The following is a 22229-nucleotide window of genomic DNA, read 5'->3' on the forward strand; positions in this document are numbered from 1 at the left end:
ATTTATGTTTTATATGCTTAAGAATTGTCAAAATAACATACTGAGTTAATAATCTTATTAGTTATTAATCTTACTCTATACAGAGAAACTTAAAAATTAGCTAAATGGGCTCAAGTGAATATTTCACTCATTTTCTATTTGTTTCCTCTACTTTTATTTATATTTTTTATTGTTGTTCAGTTTTACAGTATCCCCATTCCCTCCACCCCCCAACCCCCGTGCCTCTCCCCAGCCCCATGATTTTCTGTTCTTAAACTACCAAGAATGGGTGTCACTCGGGCATTCTTTATAATTTTAGCAAGTTGATTCTTATTTCTTTCAATTTTTGTGTCATATTTACTATGTTCCTTTTTTCATATTTCTGTTATCTTCTGATCCCTTTGGGCAGGGGAACGTGGTCTGAGGAGGCTGACTTGGGGAGCAGGACGCTGGCCTCCCTGGCATTCCCACGCTCTCTCGTCTGCCTCTCTGTTTTTATGTGGATAAACTCTGTAAAATGTTCTCATCACTAAAACAGGTTTTACAAGTAGTATTTCACTCTCCCGATTCATTGTAAATCTAAACTTGAAAGTATTGTAGTACCCCTTTCTTTCCCCTAGGTTTGACTAATGTTCAGGAATAAGCATTTATCATGACTTTAAAAATCTTTGTATATGAGGAGAATGCAGATGTACAGGAAACTAGACCCAGCAGTGTGTTCAGCCCTCTTTACAGACCCGTCCCAGCCGCCATCAGTCCGCAGGCAGCCTCTGCTGCCTCCGGGTCCCCATCCTCCTCTCTTTTCCTGTGTTGTCTGAGGCAAACCCTATGTACCCTTACACTTTATACCTAAATATCTCGTCATATCTCTGAAACATAAGACCTTTAAAAAACATAGCCATACTATTAACACCTAGTATTTTTTAATAATTTCTTTATATCATGAAATTAACAGTCTATGTAGAAATTCCCAAACATCTCCTAAAATGCATAATTACTTTTTTTCATATTGTTTGCTTGAATTAGGATCTAAATATTATCACATGTGGTGATTGGTTGTTCTATTTAGGTTTCTTTTAAGCTATAGGTTTCCCATCATCATTTTTTGTCTTTACAACTTACTTATTGGAAGAACTGTGTCATTTGTTCTGTGGTGTTTCGCCTGGTGTGGATTTTGCTGAGTGCATCCCCACGGTGTAGTTTTACCTGATTCTCTGTTCTTACAAATTCGGGTTACAATTTTTTGGCAAGATTGCCTCATAGGTAGCAAGACATTTATAATTCCAAAAAAAAGTATTTGTGTGTGTGCACATATATACAAATTATACATAAAGTATTAACATATATTAAATACACAAAAAAGTCTAAAGTACAAGGAACCCTGGTTGAATAGTTGTCAACATTTTCCATCTTTGATTCTCTCCCCCACCTTCTGTGCACTGCTCCCCCCTTATACAGGGTCCAGCAGACCTAACGCCACTGAGCGTGGGGGGTGGGGGACGTGAGCGTCTTGTACGAGATGGACAGCAGTTTGCGCATTTCACCTAAAGTGTCATGTGGCGTGCTTGAGTGTGATATTGGTGTGTTACAGAATAACATGCTTGTGATTTTGTAATAAAAAATGTTGTGATAAAACAGGGGCATTATTTGCTCCAGACCCTGTTTATACACACACACACTTCTTTTCTCATTTGAAAGTATATTGTAAACATCATTAGTTTCAGCACATCAATTCCTAAAAAATAGATAAATAAATAACCTTCTCCTGTATTACCACAATTTGATGATCAGGTCTTAAAAATTAAAGATATTTCTATAATATTGTCTAATATACGGTTCATATTTAAATGTCCTAATTGTCCAAAGAATGTTATATACCCTTTTTTTTCCCTAACCAGGGTAGAGTGTAGGTTCACTCATTGTATGTATTGGGGTTTGTTCTTTGTCTGTTTGTGTAGAATAGTTCTGCCACCTTTTCCCATGACATTGACTTTCTTAAGAATCCAGAACATTAGTCTCATCTCACGTTTTGCATTTATATGATTCTTTCTTCTGGTGATGTTTAGGTTAATCTTTTACATCTTATATTTCTCTATGTTATGGGTCTTTTGATCAGGTTTTTCAGATGATAGCTTCATTTATTATGACCCCTTAGTCCTTTTTCCCTTCATTTTGCATAGTCTTAGTTTTTTATTTCACCTGCGTTTCTTCAGAACTCTCTCAGGGAGGCTGCATGAGCTCATTTCGGTGGAATAGAGGTGGAGACTTCAAAGGACGCAAGTGGGATACGGACCTGCCCACTGATTCCGCGGTAAGTCTCAGTTTTGTTTTCAGCTCTGTTAGTTGGATTTATGTGTTTTATTCCCCCATTATCAAAATAAGAATTAAAAAGGATTTAGAAACTAAGGTAGAAATAAAAAATTAAAACTGACCCTGACTACTGTGTCTCGGTTGGAGCATCGTCCCAAGCACCAAAAGGTCACTGGTCTAATCCCTGGTCAGAGCACATACTTAGGTTGCAGGTTCCGTCCCTGGTCAGGGCGCGTACAGGAGGCAGCTGACTGATGTTTCTCACATGGATGTTTCTCTCTGTCTCTGTCTCTCTCTTTCCGTCTCTCCCTTCCTCTCCCTCTAAAATCAATAAATGTATCCTTGGAAGAGGATCAAGAAAAATTCATTTGAATTAAAATTGTGCCAATACCTTAACCCAACAAGTATTACTTCTTTGGTTTATTTTTTTCATTTGCTTAGATTGTGCTATTTTTATATCTTTTTAAATCATAGTTGTAATCATTGTATATGTAAAGTGCATATCTTTTTCTTTCCATTTTTGCAATGTTTAAGTAGTTTTTTCATTATTATACACTGTCATTTGACTATTCTCCTATATCGGATTCGGACCTAGAAGTTTGAGAAATGTGGTGGGGAAGGGAGTTTTGTTTTTTCTGTCTTAGATAACATTGCAAGGAGGGTCATGGTGCACATTCCTTTGTTTGGGATCACTACTCTGAGGACAATGAGCCCTAGGATTAGACTTACAAGATCAAAAACTGTCAAGTTTGGGGGCGTTTAAGAGTTTTTCAAAACCATATTCTTTATTTTTTTATAGTGACTTATAAGTATATAAGGACGCAAGTGTGAGGATGAAGTTTTAAATGCTGATACTCAAATTCAGAACTGAATAGATGTGTATTTTATCTTGGTTTTGCTGTTCATTAACTATATGGATGTGAATGATCCACTTAACCAAAAACTAGGAATATCTTTTATCTTTCACTTTACAGATTTCATCTTATAACCACTTAAAAGCATTTTTGCTAATTCTCTCTTTATGGAAAAGTTTTCAAATTGGAGTCACAAATGCAGATGTTTTTAAAGGGCTGCATCCATGATAGATTTCCATGCTGACTTTGAAAAACTGTCTCCTCATTTTTAGATCATCATGCACGTGTTTTGCACCTACCTGGACTCCAGGTTGCCTCCGCATCCTAAGTACCCTGACGGGAAAACTTTTACATCTCAGCACTTCGTTCAGACACCAAATAAACCAGGTAGAAGGATCTCCTGTAGGAATGCAGTGAGCCTTTCACATGAAATACAGCTAGTGGTTTTGTCTGTTTCTTCACACAGCCTATTTCCTTTGCAGATGTGACAAATGAGAATGTGTTTTGCATTTATCAGAGTGCCATCAACCCTCCCCATTACGAGCTAATCTACCAGCGTCACGTCTACAATCTTCCAAAGGTACTTCTAAGTGTGGAAGCTGCTCTAATGGAATGTCTGGGATGACTTCTTTGATAATATTTTTAAAATTAAAACCTCTTGTTTATGGAATAGGTAAACTTTCTAAATTAGGGAAAATGTGTTTCTTGTATATCCCCTTTTTTAACTAGAAAAGTATTATATGCTTAATTTGGAAAAGGCTTTTAAAATACATATCAACTACTTTATAGAAAAGATTATTGTACCAGTTTACGCTTCTACCCATTATCAAAATGGGTAGAATGCTTCTACCCAGGTATTTTACTCTTGGTTGCAAACATCAGTACCTTTGATGACCTTTGCAGTTATTTGTTACGAGCATCTTTACTAAGAAATTTTACTTTGACTGTAATCATAAAACATGTTCTCCATCAGATTCCCAAGAACAAATATTAATTTCATTTTTTCAAGTTTAGTATTTCAATTTTGTATGTAAATATTTTGAGCCATTGAAGTTCCCTTGAATACCCATGCAAACTTTTTTTAAGAAACACACTGTCTTTTAAAAATTATATATCCTCAGATTCTTGAGTCAAATCACTGAATCAGTGTAAGTAGGAACAAGTTCAACAATGAATTGGAAATCTAAGTTAGGAGCTAGTGTACAGACCAGAAATTACGTATCATCGTTTGATTTTAGGGCTTGCAAAGTGCTGCCATGTAGTCACTTACAGATTTATGTTTAACATGTTCCTTATACTGTTATTAACATGTAATCAAAGTGTGATTAAAAGTTTGTCAATCCCCACACTTTCGTTTTGCTGTTAATTTGGGGGATAGAGCCCTTTTTTTGCGCAGTGCACAGGGCACCAGCCTCACAGCAGCTCTCTGCCGGGCCTTCGTAACCGCTGTTCCCGGTGTGTAGAAACGTCCCGGTCGATTCACTTTCTGCGCATCTCTCAGGACTCGTTAGTCTTTCCCTTGAGGAGGCCTTCCTGCCTCGTCAGTCTGGGTCAGAGGCCTGCGTGTGTTCCCCCGGCACCCTCCCTCAGCACCCATCACGCTTTCCGTAATTCTGGGTCTACTGTCCGCCTTTCTACTAGACTTGAAGCTCCTCGACTACATGGATCCTCTCTGCCTTATTCACGGCAATATTGCCACTTCCTGGCACAAAGTAGGCATTTTGTTTAATGAATGAGAATCTGAATGACTTGGAATTCTGCGTTTGTAGAAGGTGAACTAATAGGATCTGCATTTACCTGTCAGACTGAATCTTCTGCTCAGTTTGGTTTAAATCTTGCCTTTCTGTCTTTGTTCCAGGGCCGGAACAATATGTTTCATACATTATTGATGTTCCTCTATATCATAAAGACCAAAGAGTCAGGAATGCTTGGGTAGGTATTTATGCTTTAAAAACACAAATACTTTATTTATTGATTTGCTTGCTTCCTTTATTGAGATTATGTAGGAATTTCAAGTGGTTGACTCTGGGAAGGGTGCTTGAGGAAAACAGGGAACTGCTTATTTCTGTCGTAAACTTTTTTTTTAATTGGGTTGAATCTATTTTCTTTTTTTAATTTATTTATTTTAATTGTTCAAGTTGTCATAAACTTTTAACAGTATATGTTTTTTGTTTTTGCTTTTGGTATTGCAATTTATTTTAAGAAAGATCTTTCTTTAAAATGCAAATATTCATGCTAAATTAACAAATAAATTTATAAATGAGGAACTTATCACAAACTCTACTCTTACTATCATTGCAGTTATTGTCTATTTTTAATAATTAAAATATCTTAATACACTAAGCTATTGTACAAAAAACATCTAAATTATATTGAGCTTTCATTAATATTTGCAGACTATATTAAAGTATATGATTTTTAAAAATTATGAGTATGCATTTCAATAAAAAATTTAAAATACATATTACAAAAAGCCCTTCACAAATGGTAATTTCTATCGATTATGTTTTCTTTTTCTTCGTGCCCTCACCAACACTGCAAATGATAAATCTCAATTTGATAGGAAAATGTTTTAATTTGGGCTTGTTCATACATGAGGTTAAGCATCTTTCATATTTATTGATCATTTGTATGACACCATTCTGTGAAAAAGTCTTGTGTATGTGTATTTTTTAAGATTCTATTTATTTGTTTTTGGACAGAGGGAAAGGGAAGGAGAAAGAGAGGGAGAGAAACACTGAACGCTTGCCTCTCGCATGGCCCCACTTGGGGGCACGTGCCCTGACCAGAATCAAACCAGCAACCTTTTGGTTTGCAGGCCTGTACTCAGTGCACTGAGCCACACCAGCCAAGGGCTTTTTTTGTGTTTTTGACCATTTTCTCTTTTTTTTCTTTTCTAATTAACTTACATATTCTCTTTAAATGTGATGAATATTAACATGGATTTGCTATCTTGGGCAAGTCCATTAATTCTTCATAATGTCCATTTCCCTCTTGGGGAAAAGGCAGTTGGACCACATCATTGGCCTTAACAGTTATGTCCCCCAGGGGAAAAGTTCTGAGGTCTGTGTCAGGGTCTTGCCGCTTGAAAACGAAGCCAAACTGGAGCCCAGTTTTATTCAGGCCTTGCCATTTCAAACACACAGTGCTCTGCTAAGTTTATTCTTCCAGAGAGGTGGAGTCAGCTGCCGTTCAATGATATTGTTAACTGGGCTAGAAAAATTGAAATTTGTCTACTTTGTTCATTCTAAATATTTAGTAATAAAGCTCACATACTGTTATAATAAATTCAAAATTGCTCTCTCATTATTTTGATGATTCTAAGCTTCAGTGTGTCAGGTGATAATTGAACTAAGTGGACCCCAGCTAGAGCTGGGGAAGTCTAGTACTACAGGGTCTGGGAGGGTGCAGTCCTGGGTCTGGGTCCAGCTCTGCCCTCACTAAATAACCGAAGGCTAAGAAAATGTAAAGGGAGGTGCCTGCAGTAAAAGAAAATAGCTGGGGTCCATTCCAGTTGGGATACGCACGCCTCTTTACGGTTTTGCTTAGGCGTCCTGCCTCACACGTGTGCTAGAACAACGTTGTGCGGCCACCGCCAGCCACAGGTGGCATCGAGCATTTGAGGCGTGACTAGCCCAGAGTGGGATGTGCTGTGAGTGCAAGACACACAGACCAGAAATCACATCCAGTGCGGAAAAAAGTAAAATGCCACATTAATAAGCTTGGGTAATGATTGTATGTTGAAATAATACGTCGGATATATTGGGTGAAATGATCAACATAATTAAAATTAATTTCACCTATTTTTACCTTTCTTTAAACTTTAAGGTGTTTAAGGTGTTTACTAAAAAATGTAAAACCATGTGTGTGGCTGGCATTTGAGATGCATGTCACATTGTCTTTCTGCTGGGCGGCGCTGCTCTGGAGAAAGCCCGGCTCCTGCCGTCCAGCGTATGAGGTGTGGACTTAAAAAGATGTAAACAAATTTATAAACAATTAAATGTTAATCATCATCTTTTATCATGTATTTTAACATAAAGATAAATAGATACTTATAAAAAGATAAATAGTCTCACCTTTGTGAGACATCTAAACTAGATGGTTCTTTATTTTTTAATTACACAATAAGGCGAGCTCAATTTAGAAATGTTTAGACATACACCTGTGTCTCAGCTAGATTTTGAAAATTCCCTGCTGGTCCTCTCCCTCACTGTTCTTCCCTCTCTCTGGGGGTACCAAGGGTTAACAGTTTCCAGTGCATATTTCCAGACCGCTTTCTGGGAATAAGTTGACTTTAGCTTTGTTTTGTTTTGTTTTGATTTTTTGTGGGTTTTTTTGTTTGTTTGTTTTAATATATTGGACCCAACCATGTTAGTCTGTGACTTGCCTTTTAACATGATGGTAGATCTTTGATATTCTTCTATGTCAGTAAATACAGATTTTTTTCCCTAAAATTTCCAGCAGTATTTAGTTATCAAGCATATGCATACCTATATATTTGGAAGATGGAGTATGCTATAAATACATTGTTTGTAATCCTTCACTTAACAGAATTTCTGGAATTACTTTGAAGTGAAGAATTAGTTTAGAAGTATTTTAAATAATGGATTTTTAGTTTTTGGTTTTAATTGAAAATTTATCTTTTCCTCTGTAGATCCAAATTGGTATTTTGATGCACAATTCATTTGCCGTGGTACAATAGCATGAAGCGTGCGCTGAGTGCCATGTACAATTTGTCATATGCATAAAAATGTAAAAATTTTATAAAAGTACTCAGTGGGACAGTAATTCACTAAGAGGCAAAAAAATTAATGGTTTTTGAAATGCCTATGTCTCTAAATGTGCAACTTATAATGAAACTTTTCTGACTAAGACTACTTTGTGTTTTATTTATTTGGGTTTTCTTAACCACAGGAAAAAACTTTGAAATTAACTTTAGAAATATGATTGGTTAATCTTTTTAATGTATTCTAACATAATCAAATGGTGAAAAACTATTATCCTCTCTCTTAAAGGAAATAGTGAGTGGCTCAAATATAGTCAGTTTGGAATCATGCCCATAAATCAGCAGATTGATCCAAAAACATTTTCAATTTGATGCCGCATATTTGTGCTGTTACTGGAATGAGCTGAATGTTTTACTTCCAAAAGGGAGAGAAATCTAGACAGAACCGACCACACACTTGTTTAAGCATTCTGTTCAGCGAAAGGCATCATAAATAAAGTTTAAAGCCAAATGATAAACTGAGACAAAGCATTATAATTGCAATACATACATCAAATCTAAGTTAATATTTCGCACATACAAAGGGCCTGTGTAAGTTAATTAGAAAAGAAAAATATAGAACATGATCAAAGACATGACTTTTTTTTATAAGTGGAGGTTTTTTTATTTATTTTTTTTTAAGATTTTATTTATTTATCTTTAGAGGGGAAGAGGAAGGAGAAAGGGAGAGAAACATCAATGTATGGTTGCCTCTTGTGAGTCCCAGCCGGGAACTGGCCTGCAACCCAGGCATGTGCCCTGACTGGGAATCGAACCGCGATCGTGTGGTTCACAGGCCCACGCTCAATCCACTGAGCTACGCCAGCCAGGGCAAAGACATGACTTTTTCATAATAAACATCAAAAGATGCTTAGCCTCATATACAAACAAGCCCAAATTAAAACATTTTTCTATCAATGTAATTTATCATTTGCAGTGTTGATGAGGGTATGAAGAAACAGGGAGACATCGTTGATAGAAATAACCTTTTATGAAGGGCAATTTGTAACATGTATTTTTAATTTTTTGTATCAAAATAGGTACATACTCATAATTTTAGTGCTAAAAGTTTGCTAAATCATATAGTGCAGAAAGTTTCTGACAGAAAGAAGCAGTTTTCTGTATACCCAAGTCCACTTGCACTTGAACTCCTGTAGCTTTTCCTTGTTACTCCGTGGTTCTAGGTAATAGAGGTATGCAGCTCTCTCTTGGTTCTTCAGTGTTGGACACGGTTGGTTGATTTCTCACTCCCTTAGATGAGTGACTGATCTCTCACAGCTCTGCTCTCCTCCCTCCTACTCTGAATACAGGGACAGTCCTCTCTCAGTGGAAGTCGATTCTTCTTATTATTATATGCAGTAAGGCTTCCCCATATGCGGATCCACTAAAGCATCTCTAATCATTAGAAAATTCCTAACTCAAGGCAGATAGGTAAAATTCTGTCTGATATAACAGTTCTTGAGGTCTGCTGAAAAATTAAATTTCAACACTCTATAAGTCTGTTTATTCTAAATTCAGGTTCTGAGCACAGTTAAGAAGGTAGATACTGTTACTGGAATTCACCTGGTAAACCATGTGTGTGTCGTACCTTATTACAGAGTGACATTAAATGTCGTCAATTAAACATGTACTTCTCGTTTCAGTTATTGGTGAAAAGCCCTTCAATGCTTGGCAGTCGGTGCCACTGAAACTTTTCTTTTTCTTTGTAGGAGAGTTAATCTTGGTCTGTCCGGTGTGAATATTTTGTGGATTTTTGGCGAATAATGGATCGTTGACTTCCAAACGCTTGGACTTTTGCTTGGCTGGATCATCAGTTGAGTGGAAGCATCTCGAGTCCCCACCCCTTTTGTTCTATGGTGCATTGTGTGTACGTGTTACAGACTCTTCAGCTGTAAAGAGAAATTGCCTGTTTTAAACCTCCCTTGTGAAAGCGTGCCCTGTGTCTCCCGCACCAAGGGACACCACCCTCAAGCTCGCATCGCATCTCAGGCTCTTCAGTTGCCTACAGACTGCAGCTTTTCAGATCGTTGGTGACCCCAAACAGTGCAGTTCCTGCTAAATTCAATAAACATGAGGCCTTTTTCATTTTAACTTCCAAATAAGAATCATCTACCTCATTCTTCCCCTCAAAACCTGATTTTTCAATTACATTATTTAGTATAAATATTTGAAAGGAAACAAGTTGCTAACATTCTTGCTATGTTTTCATCTCTATCTTCCCCCAGTGTTTGGCAAACCAGCACAGGGCCCATATTTTAAAAATGAGGTCAACTTCCAAGTAATGTGTTAGCTTTTGTGTGTTTTTAAAATATAATTGAAAGAAATTTGACGGGATTGTGTTTAAAAAGTCAGCTCTTGGGTTAAATGTAGCTGACAGAGTTAACTATTCGGGTCTTGGGTACGAAGCTGAGGACACCAAGACTACCGCTCCGGTTTCAGTAACTCAAGTCAGAGAAGCAGAATTTTCTCAGAGGCCCATCTCTGTAGCCTCCATTTTTAAAAATTGAATTTCATAATTTGTATGTATGATTCTAAGAGTGCCCTTTAAGATCATATGGTTTCTTATGTTTAGATTTTTTAGGTGTGTTCTAATCTGGAGAGTGAGCAGTTCCCAGGTTTGTAAGTTTGCTTGACTCCCCATCAGTGTTGCGTGTCTGTGTGGTGTCCCCAAGGCCAGCCAGCAGTCACGAATGTTTTCTGGGTTGACATACTTTCTGCTTCCGTCACCTGGGAGCACCTAAAACCGGTGTGTTCTCAGTAACTGCATTTCAGCGCTATATGTTCAGCCCACTTTGTGTGATTTTTTTTTTTTGTAAATTCTCTTTTTCAAGAAGTTGTTTCTGTTTTTTAAAGGTCAAATGTCCACAGGTAAGGACGTTTCTACCTTTCAACAGCTTTTGGTGCATGTTTCTATGTTTGCTATGATGTATTTGGAAGAAAATGTCAATTAAACATGTTAAATGTAAGGACATATTAAGAGCTCAGTCTGTTATTTCAGTAGTTATTAAAGGTGTCCTGGAAGAACAGTTACTTTGCTGCTAGACTATTCAGATGCATATTCTTTTTTTTAAGATTTTATTTTAGTTATTTTTAGAGAGAGGGGAAGGGAAGGAGAGAGGGAGAGATACATTAATGTGTGGTTGCCTCTCGCACGCCCCCCACTGGGGACCTGGCCCCCAATCCAGGCATGTGCCCTGACTGGGAATGGAACCAGTGACCTTTTGGTTCCCAGCCTGCGCTCAATCCACTGAGCTACACCAGCCAGGGCCAGATGCATATTCTCTATTAAAAGTAATAAGGAGAAAAATGTTAGCAGTACATTAAAAAAACATAGGACTTAAGGCAGATTTTAGTCCAAAAACCTAAAACTAGAATCTTTTATTAAGTGATCATCAAAAATACAATATACTAGCCCTGGCTGGTGTGGCTCAGTGGGTTGGACACCAATCTGCGAACCAGAGGGTCACAGGTTGTATTCCCAGTCAGGGCACTTGTCTGGGTTGAAAGAACTTACATGTACGACCAATGGACATGAACTGAGGTGAGAGCGGGGTACAGGGCAGAAGGGAATAAAGGATAGAAAAAATGGGACAACTGTAATAGTATATGCAATAAAATACACAAAAAAATTTAAGAATTAACAGTGTACTCTAAATATACATGTAAAAAGACTGCATAAAAAAGAAGAGACTTTGCACACTAAGTCTCGTGGGTAGCTTTCTTATATTAACTTATCTTCACAGATGTTTGAGCCAGCCTGTATTTTAATAGAGCCTTCATGAAAAATTCACATTTCAGGAAGATAGTGCACAGAAAATATGATAAATTTTTTGGTCCTGTATTAAAATGAGTAAATATCTGCTTTTCTCTAATTAAATGTTATTGATAGGATATTTTTCCTAAGTTCATGTTGCTTAACTCATCCTTGTGGGCTCAAATCCGCTAATCTTCTCAATTATGTTCACTGTATCATTCATTTTTTCTGTGAACACCAGCTTTGACTTCAGCCAAATTTGTTTTAGGGGCATAGTCAGGTGTTTATAATTTAGCTCCTACTGAGACAAAAATTCTGTGTTGCTTGCCTTTCTCAAGGTGATACACACTTTACACTGATGTTTAATGGTGAGGACATGTAGTATGCGGATGGCACGTCTAAGCTCAGCTGTGCGATATAAACCCTTTAAATGCGGCGTTCCTCAAAGGCCAGTCTTTGCTCCTCTGCTTCACTGTATTATGCTTTTCCTTAGAGACCTCATTCAGTCCACAACTTCATTTATCACTTCTTTGCACTTGACTGTCAAGTTCCTCTCCTGGGCTCTGGTGTTCCATTTCCTGTGACCTGTCAGACATTTCAGATACCCGCAGACCCTGTGTCTGGAACGGGATTCACATCCGCAGAAACCAGCTCCCTTGTCTAACATCCCTGTTCCGTTCATTGTATTAGCAGTTGCCCACGCTCAAAACTCTGGTGTCATCTTTGATTCCTTGAGCTCCCTGGGTCCCCAATCCAATCAGGCAGCAAACCTCATCCATTCTTTCTTAACAGTGTTTCTTGCAGCTGTCCCTTTCCATTGCGGCTGCCACTGCGCTCATTTACACCCTTATCAACCCACACAGGACTACTACAGCAGCCTAATTAATCTCACAGCTTCCTAACTGTTGCCATGCTTCCAGATTTTCCAATTCATCCTGCACATTCTCTGCAAATTCATCTTCCTGAAACACCTGTTTGATCATTTCGTTCCCCTGATGAATTCCTTAGTCTGACATTTAAAGCCCTCCGCAATCTGGCCCCAAGCTAGCCTCATCCACCCAGGCCCTGGGCTGCAGCTGGTGCCGGCTGCTCCTCGCTGGGCTCCCCGCATGCTGCCTCCCGGTCATCCGGATCGCTCCCTGGGGATGCCACGGCCCTCCACAGCCCACCCCTGCTCGAGACTTCACTCTAATTAAACCTGCTACTTTTTGGAGCTGGTCCTGACTGCTCCAGCTGGCAGTCATTTCTCCCCCGGGGTGATCTGTGCCCTGTTTTTGGCACTCAGCAGTCATATGAATGGGTTCAGAAGTGACTTCCAGTCTAACAGTGTGTCCTATAGCTTGCCTTATCCTCATAAAATAATTGCAGTTTTTACTAGTTGGAGCTCTGCGGCTGTTGAAGAAGACTTGATGAAGACTGAAGGCTATTTTTTGAGAAAGGCTTGCATTCTCCTCTTTGAAGGATGGACTCTTTTTGAGCAGCCAGACACACTGGCATGAAAAGTCAAGCTGTTAGGGACGTGCCACAACCAATTCCAGGTACCCCTGGGTTCTTCCATAGTGCCCTGGGGTGGGGCCATTGCACTGAGCGGTCCATTGTCCCAAATGCTGCAGGGTGAGGGATGGGAGAAGCTATTGGTTCACCTACCCCTCTGGGTGGCATCTATCCCATCTGCTCCTACACTCTGTGTGAGGATAGGCAGCAGAGGGCCGAGCTCTCTGGCAAGAAGGCTCCTGGGTGGGACCTGTGTGAGGACTTGTCCGCACACTTAGAGTGAGAGGGGCTTGCACAGTCAGCACCTTGGCCCCAGTGACGTTGCCACATCTTGCACAGGATATGCCGGGTCTCCTGCCAAGTCTACGGGATTCTTAGGCGTTAGCTCTGAGTCATGTCTCTAATTTGATCCCTGGATGGTGAGCAGTAATTTCATTTCCATAGTGAATGGGCTACACTGACGCGGGGTCAAGTTATGGATTCTGTGGCACCTCAGTTGGGGTCAGGAAGTAGAGTCCGATACAGCCCGATGGGCTTTGTGTGCCTCCGGACCCTGTCCATCTGGGACAGCAGTGACCCCAAAGATACTTCATAGCAAAGGCACACACAACCCCAGTCACTGCTATGGGTGGAATTTAAAGCTATAGGTCAATTTTCCCATACCCCCATGACAAAATGAGTCTGCCAAAATCTGTCTAATCAGAAGAGCCAGCGGCTTCGACGGGCTGTAACTGGAAGGACTGAGCTCCGTCACTGGTGGGCCAGGGCAGTTAACTTTTTATCCTGTGATTTCTGATTAAGTTAACTCTTCATACCAGAGATCATTGAGAAGCTAAACGTGAGACTATTGGATGGCAGTGCTTTTAGGTAATGGAAAAAATGGCTTTAAGAAAGTCTTTCAAAATAATATGTTAGTGTCAAACTAGGAGATGGCCCCTTTGGCGTTGTAAAGCAACTGTCTCGTGACCTTGACACTCACACCCACCCCAGGCAGCCTAGCCCAGCTGTGGCTGCGGCCTCCTCCCTCTGTGCTCCCCCCAGCCCGGACCTGGCTGTCACCCAGTCCTAAACAGTACCCTCCTTGTGTCCTGGAGGCCGGGCTTTCTGGTCGACCAAGAAACCACATTCTCCTTCCTTTCCCATTTCTAAACGAGAGGGAAAAAATAACAACCCTGAATCAGACTCTGCTTTCATGAATTGCGACCCATAGGAGGAAAGTCAGAAGGTGGTGATCTGCTCTGTTGGGGGCAGAGCTTGTTTTTTCAGGAGCAGCAGGCAGGCATGGTTCTTCCTCAGCACGTGGTGTGGAAACTGGAATCAGGCCGCCCTGTGATGGTTTTGGCCCAGGATACAGGCATTAGCTTACTGAGCTCCAACTGCAAAGAAAGGCCCTTGTGTTCCTAATAGGGAGGGGTATCACCCGCTGGACAGCCTGAGGGGCAGAGGAGGCGTCCAGCCAACTCGAGAGAGAACGTGAGACTTGGCAGAAAGAAGTCTGAACTGAAGCCACCAGCCCCCAAACCTGGTGGTTTGAGAAAGTTAACATAAGTATGGCTTCCATCTCAAGTTTGTTAACCATGCTTAAAAATAAAGTCAGTACAATACTTCACTTCCAGTTAAATGTTCTGCTCAAGTTCTTTGATTTCTTTTTAATGCCACCTTGAAAATTCCTGGAGTTAAATACCTTAAAGTGGTGGTTAGACACCACTTAAACCAAGTGCCTTGGACAGAACTTGGAGGCAAAGTCCACGTCCTGGAATAGTGTCCCTTAAACTAGACACGATATTTCCTATGTAGTCAGAGCACCCTATTTCCTTTAAGCTACTGTATCACTCCGAATCAGTTGGCGCTTTTTCCCACCTCCAACTCTGTGCCCACGCACACCCCCTCCCCACACACCCACCCCCAGTAGTTTCTGTTAAAGAGGGATCTGCAACTATAGCTGTCTCACCCTCTGACCCAATCCTGGCAGGTGCGGTAGTGGGGCAACGCCAGAACAGATGCCCAGGGAGAAGCGCGGCCCTCTCTGATGGAACGAACACCTGTGAGCGGTGACCATTTCTGTTACACTGCAGCTCCCTTGAGGTCCTTGAGGGCAGGTGTGTATTGGGTGCTCGCTAAATATTTGTTGAATTAATCATTGGGTTAAGTAGACAGGATCCACTTGAAAAGGACTGGAATTTTCAGTGAGTGTGCTTTCCATGCTGAAGACCACGGAGAGCTCTCTGGTGGGTGAGTGTGGCAGAGAAGAGAAGCAAGGAGCTGGCAATTGCCAGTGGAATCTAAACTCACAGAAGGGCAGGCCAGGGGTCCACTCTGCGTTTCTGTGCATCCCTCTTTGCTGGGCTCCATGAAAGCATTCAGGAGTACGGAGTATGTATGTGCAGGGGTGAGGGAGCAGGGGAGCCACCTAGATGCATACCTGCCAGTAGTTGCTCAGTCAGATGTAACACTGGTGGCACCACAGCCTTCCTGGAACTGTACTGGGGCAGATGCAAGGGCCGAGGGCTGGGAGCACTGGGAGCACTGTGATCTGCTCACAGGACACCATTACCCTGTTTTCCTAAACACAGGTGTTTTCTCCACATGTGCATCTACCTGGACTAGAGGGTGTATTTCCTGAGCTGCTTCTCTGGAATCTCCCTTCTCCGATGAGGAAATCAAGACAGTCCACAGCCACAGTCTGTGCCTCCTGGCCAGGGCGGCCTCCAATGCATACCCTAGTCGTGCATACTTTGAACGAATGTACAAATGTACAAGCATTTACCGAGTGCCTGCCCAGAGTCGTGATGTGTTCCCTCCAGTTGCTCACCATGTAGAAGTGGAGGTGAGTGGTGGACACAATGGGGTAAGTGCCCACAGAGACCAAGCTCCAGGGCTCGGGAGGTCATGGTGAGTCCGTCCCCCCACCTCTACTGCCGGTGGCACCGCCAGTTGGTACAGCCCTTCAGGAACACAAACAACATGGCACTACACATGTGTATAAGTCACTCCTGCTGTGTAACAAATTACCCCAGAATGATGATAATCATTCAGTCTCTCCAGGGGTCAGGAATTCAGATAGGGCCCAATGGGGATGACCCTTTTCTGCCCCACAGGCCTGGGGCTGGCACAGTGAGTCAGCTTAAGGCTGGTTCATTCCTACGTCTAGTGGCTGATGCTGGCTATTGCCTGGGGGCCGACTTGGTGATGTGCACAGAATGTCCACCTGTGGCCTGGGCTTCTCCATAACCAGGTGGCTGAATCCCAAGAGCAAAGACCTTGCAAAAGAGGGGCAGGGGGAACAGAAGCGTATGACCTCTCTAACCTAGGCATGAGAGCCCTGTTTGTTCCCCTGCATTTTGTCGATCAAAGAAGCTACAAAGGACTGACCGATTTCAGAGGGAGGGAACATAAACCCCACCTCTCAATGGAGGGACGCCACACCTCACTGCGGATGGGACAGGATACATCAATGTGGTTGTTTTTGAAAAACAGTCTGCCGCAATGTGCAGGGGCCCTCACCGCCCCCCAAGGATCATTGTTCTTTGGCTGATGGCACCCAGGAAAATACATCCTAGGAAAATGACTGACAGGAAAACAAGTTATGCCTAAAGATGTTCATCGCTTGCATTTCGCCATGTACTTACCTACTCATCCAATAAATATTTGTTGAGGTAGTTTGCTAAGTGCTAGGAATCCAGAGAAGACTTAAGATATCTTTTTTTAACTCAGAAAGCTTCTAGCATATAATAGCTAGAAACCAAACCCATCCAGACTCCCAGTGATCCCCTGTGAGAGACACCCACTAAAATCCCCTGTGATGAGACACTTGGACTTATTTTGATCTCTTTTTAAAACTCCTTTAGCTTTGAAAAGACTGTAGGAAGATGGAGGAAATGTTGGGTAGAAGTGAAAATGAAGTTCTGCTGTGATTACCATTATAGAAAAATATGCATGCAGATCAGCAAGGACTAGTAAAGAATATCTTTTTTTCACTCACCATCCTCTTTAGCCCACTCAGACGTGAAGGCACCACTTGTTGAAATGGACATATGGATGATTGCTTTTTCATCGTCCACTCTTTCCTCAATGTCATATTGCTTGAATGATTTAAAAGGGCCAGAAAAGAAAATGGTGCAAATAGAATTTTACAGGTCAGAGGGAGGGAAAGCCCTGGTAAGTGAGACGCTGAGGAGAGACTTCACGGGAGAACTGGCCATTGGATGTCAGTGGGAGGAGGAAGCGGCCAAACTCAGGACCCAAGGACCTGAGAATCAGAGCTGTCTTCGGAAGACCGCAAGGAGTCCGAACTGAGCTGTTTCAGAGGAGCATGGAAGATAGGACTGGAAGGGCAGGTGGGCCTTAGGTACGGGGCCAAGGGCTGCGGGCTTTAGTTGTAGAGATTCTGAAGCTTTTTAAGAGGAGCATTAAGTCAAAGCAGTGCTTGAGGAAGAGGACCGACCACAATCTTGCAGATGGACAGACTGGAGCAGCTGCAGGCAGGAAGGCCTGTGAGGCCACCCGGCCATCCAGGGCCTGGGCTCCAGAGGTGGCAGAAAAGATCGGAGTGCATTTGTGGAAAAAACAGCTTGGGAACTTGATGCACCCAACTCCAAGACGGCAGTCTCGACTGCAGCTGGGGGCACTAACAACGAAAATGGCGCTCGCTCAGAGGAAGAGGGGCTGGTCCAAAGTTAAGCACGGGGAGTTGGAGCTGCCCCTGGGACATCCAGACTGAGGTGACAACAGACAGCTGGGATGTGGTTCTGAATCTCAGTGAGAGAGCCCCTCTTTTGGCAAAACAATTTGAACATAGGCCTCTTGCTGGAGGGCTCGCCCCCCAGCTACTGGGACAGCTCAAACAGCGCCTCCTGGGCCCCTTGCTGGCCACCCTAACCGGGCACTGCTGTTGCTCACCATCCCCCGTACCCTGCTTGGCTCTTTTCATTGCACACGCCTGAGACTTTACTTATTATCTGCTCCCCTCACCCGCATCCCCTTTGAACATGGGACACTAGTCTAACCTTCCTGTGCCAAGAACTGAATGTTAAAGACAACTAAGTGCCAATTAACTCTTACGTAAATTCCTGTTGTGCGATAACAAATAGCACGTTTTTCTGACGTCTTCAGATCTTAGTCTAAAGGTTTAAAATGCTTCTGCCACACAGCTCAGAAGAAAGAACACATACCCACTGTTTCTTAAGCCTCCTGGATGGTGGCAGATGCTTCGAGGTACATCCCATTGGCCAGCACTTAATCCCATGGACACATCTAGCTGCAAAGGGTTCTGGGTAAAGTAGTTCTTACTCACAGTGGCCATGGCCTGCTAATAACCCTAGGACTGGGGAAAAGGAGAGGATGGATACTAGACAACAGTGGCAGCCTGTTGCTACAGATGTCTGAATAACCCCAGAGCCACGGCTGTGACAGACACCAAGGGTAGTAGCTGCTATGCATGCAGGATTCACCATCTTCTTGAAGAGTTTAACTTTCATCGAGCACTTCCTTGTTTTTATCCTCACCAGAGGACATGACTTGATTTTAGAGAGAGGGGAAGGAAGGGAGAGATAGCGATTGGTTGCCTCTTGCATGCACCCCGACCAGACTGGGACAGAACATGCAACCTAGGCATGTGCCCTGACTGGGAATCGAACCTGGGACCTTTTGGTTTATGGAACAACGCCCCAACCAACTGAGCCACACCAGCCCAGGCTCACCAAGCACTTTCTTAATTGGCTGACCCTCTCCCCCTTCCCTGAGCACTGAAAATGAGAATATGGCCAACTCCTGCGTTCCAGATGCCAAAACCCTACAGAACAAACCATTGCAGACATGTCCACACTGCTCCCCGTTGAGCAACACTCTAAGCATTTTTAACCAACATCAGCTACATGATTTGCAGGACCCAGCGCAAAGTGGCAATGTGGGGCCCCTTGCTCAGGAATGTAAAGACAGCGACAGCAAAGTGTTAAACCAAGCCCAGGGCCCTCCTAATGCAGGGTCCTCTGTGACCGTCCAGGGGTCAGGCCTGTGAAGCCATTTCTGTGTTTAGCCTAATGGAACAAAATTCTTTATACTGCAAAACACCATGGGAAGGAGTGTGTGCTTTGCAGACCACTCGGCTGTTAGGTGAGATTTTTGTTCCTTGTCACAGCTCAGAAAACTTCGGAGTGGTCTCGGGGATGAAACAGCTGGGTTGTTTCCTTTTACAGAAGCCCCGAGGGACCCACGAGTGCCCAGTGTCCTGTTCGGTGTGGTGTCGCAGCCCACTCTTGAAGTCCAGACTGTCCACCGGAGCCCTGGCTACATGGTAGGAAGTGGTCATTTGTCCCCATCAGGCTGCCTCTGTGATACCAGGTTAGGGGCGCCCTTGACTGTCCGGAGACCTACTTGGCTGACCCCTTCTTCTAGCCTCTGGTTGAAGCTGAGATAAAACCAGGAGCTGTCCTGTTCTTGGCTCCGTTTAGGGAGATGCCACCAGTTCTGAAAAAGCCAAATGGTGGCCAAAAAGGGAGCGCTTGGCCACTGCGCTCTGCTACTCCTCTCGATAGACACCCCCAGCCTGGGGTCCGTGCCCTCGGTGTGGAAGTGAGGTCACACAGCCTGCCTACCAGGTGCCAGGCTCACCGTGACAGCACCAGATGGGGTGGGGGCGGCCACGCGGGACGGTTGTCATGGTGGAGGTCAGAGCAGGCTGGGGCTGGGGACTGTAGCGCAGAGCGGGAGCAGCAGCAGGACAGGCAAAGTGTCAGATGGGCACGCTTTTCTCCCGGGAAGGAAGGCTGTGTGAGATGTGCAGCAAAGGAGAGGGGAGTGATTAGCAAGCAGGGAGTGAGTCATGCATCCAGTCCCCTGAGCAGCCGCTTGCACAGGGGCTCTCCTGGGTGCAGAACCTGGTGCCAGGCTGCACAGCTGGCGTCGGGAAGGACGCCAGGTTTCCTACGGGGTCCTCAAAAGCTGGGGGGCCAGGACCCTGGGATCTAATGGCCACTGCTCCTGGCTTGAATCCTGAGGCTGCCGGCATCTCAGCCTCTGGGCAAGCCCTGGCTTAGCAGGCCCGACTCCTCCCTGACCCCCACTCTCCCAGTGCCCCTCCTTCTCCCTTTCCCCCACCACACACTGAATAATTAGGATCCTAAAGAGCTCTGAGCTGTGAGGGAAGCAAAAGCAGCCAGGATGTGCCCTTCACCCCCTGCCTCCCTCCCTCACCTGGTGGCCCCTTAGCTAGAGGACACCTGGGCGCTGGTGGGCGCAGAAGTCCAGGCAGTAGCACCAGGGGCCTTTGCCTAACACGCTGGAGTGCCCTCAGCCGGGATCGCTGTTGTCCCTGCCTCCCCATGACACAGAGGCTACTGACCACTACTGTCTGGTGACATGGGGAATTGTGGGCAAAAGAAACCCAACTGGTTTTCATCCCTCTACAGTGGGCTCACCCACAAAGCTGCCGAGCCCGTTATCCTGCAGGCTCGTGGATCCCTCGACGCTGCCCAGAACACAGACTCTGTGGCCCATGTCTCTAGAAGACCCTTTGCAAGGCCAACTGCCCCTCCCCCTTCCCTGCCAACATGGGACCTCAGTAGGCATCTCTCAGAGTTCTCTGGGTCTTAGAAAAGCACCCGGAGGGTCTTGAGGGGTGGGGTGGCTGTGAGCAGAGGGCAGTGGCTGTGGGTGAAAGGAAGCCTGTCGGCGGGAGGGACTGTTTAGAAGACTTTCTGGGAGCTGTAGGAGTCCCAGCTGGGGACCCCGGGGGGAACTTCCCTGCCTAAATTCTGTCCTCCTCAAAGGCTGTTGCTGACCTACGTCCGCCTGGTCCTGGGCGGGGAGAGGGAAAAAATGGCCTCTCCTCCCTCTGGACCCAGTGGCTATTCAAGCACCAGCCCCACCGGCTGTTCGGAGCTTCTGTCTGGATCCAGGAGGCTACTCTGAGCCCGTGCCACATGTTAGCCTTTCCACGGCTGTGCCAATGCCCCCCCCCCCCATGGGGGAGGTTTTCACACCCGTTTAGCAGTCCCTGGCATTTGCCCCTCTCCTGCCAGAAGCTGCTCTGCCCTAGCTGGGGAGGGGCGTGGGGGCAACCAACAAGTGCCCAGGCAGCCGGAGGCCTCTCCTCTGCTGGGCCAGCCCCAGGAGAGGAAAGCGCCGGTCCATCTGGCCCGGCCTCTGTCCCCTGCCCAGCCACTGCTGGGGGCCTCAGAGGAAGGAGTCCGGCTGCAACACGTCGGTGTCATTTCCGGCCTTCCTCGTCCATCAGCGAGTTTATTTAACATGTAGTACGCTCAGGGCCTCGCTGCTTTCACCTTTAGCTAATCACTTTCCTTCCCTGTATCTATTTTTCTCCGTCTGCAAAATGAGATCAATAAATCTCAGTCCCGAGGTGAGAGGCTGTTTCGCAGCCGAGCGGCTAAAGGAACAATAGCCAGGGGCCTTCACCTTCCGCCACAGCCGGACCGGAGCGAGGCAATGACGCACTTCATCTCTAAACGATAGACGCGCGGCGAGCCACCGCTTGCTGCTTCGCTGCCTCATCTCCCATCTGCCCTGCCTTGCGTCACGGATGACGGACTCCTCCCACGGGCTCTGGCCCAGGACACGTGTGTGTGTGCCTGGGGGGGGGGGGTGCTGCCCTGTGGAAGTCTTAAACTGGAAAATCACCTCCTTCATGGTCCCTTCCTGAGGTTTATACAGAAGGGCCGCAGCCTGAGCCCCTAAAAGAGTGACCCCCAAAGTGTGGTCGCAGCAGCTCTTACAGCAGAGCCACCTGCGGTCCTCATTTGAAACGATGAGCCGAGCTCACCCCAGTTTACTGAAGCAGAACCCCTGGGGCTGGGCCGCAGGTTCCGTGCTTTCTAACGAGGCCCTTAGACGATTCTTCTGCGCACGCGCAGGCTGAGCGTCGCTTCCCTCCGGGTGAGCGAGGGCGCTTGAACTCCGGGCCTGCGGGCAGCACCATATGCGCAGGCGCAGGCCTCCTTTCTTCTTTCTGGGAGCGGGGTCCATCTTCAGTTTAGTAGCCAATATCTCCCTGGGTTACCGTTGTCCCCTGCATGCTGGGGTTCTTGAACTTTTACTGTCACCTCTGATTAGCCTCCTC

The 22229-nt window shown here is 44.4% G+C and overlaps 1 protein-coding gene across 4 annotated transcripts in view; it reads left to right on the top strand.

The window, feature by feature from the left end:
* The window catches only part of TMEM209 (transmembrane protein 209), a 35460-nt gene extending 24581 nt beyond the window's left edge, over nucleotides 1-10879 (top strand). For all 4 annotated transcript variants that reach the window (XM_037049197.1, XM_037049199.1, XM_037049200.1 and 1 more), the window contains exons 11-15: nucleotides 2193-2290; nucleotides 3416-3530; nucleotides 3626-3723; nucleotides 5002-5075; nucleotides 9618-10879. In XM_037049197.1, coding sequence (XP_036905092.1) covers nucleotides 2193-2290; nucleotides 3416-3530; nucleotides 3626-3723; nucleotides 5002-5075; nucleotides 9618-9672 — 440 coding nt within the window. In that variant the 3' untranslated portion in view covers nucleotides 9673-10879. The remainder of the gene's footprint in view (nucleotides 1-2192; nucleotides 2291-3415; nucleotides 3531-3625; nucleotides 3724-5001; nucleotides 5076-9617) is intronic.
* The last annotated feature ends 11350 nt before the right edge of the window (nucleotides 10880-22229 follow it).

The sequence above is a fragment of the Sturnira hondurensis genome, unplaced genomic scaffold, assembly GCF_014824575.4.
Source record: "Sturnira hondurensis isolate 20B ecotype Veracruz unplaced genomic scaffold, ASM1482457v3 Scaffold0006437, whole genome shotgun sequence".
In the NCBI taxonomy this organism is placed as follows: domain Eukaryota; kingdom Metazoa; phylum Chordata; class Mammalia; order Chiroptera; family Phyllostomidae; genus Sturnira; species Sturnira hondurensis.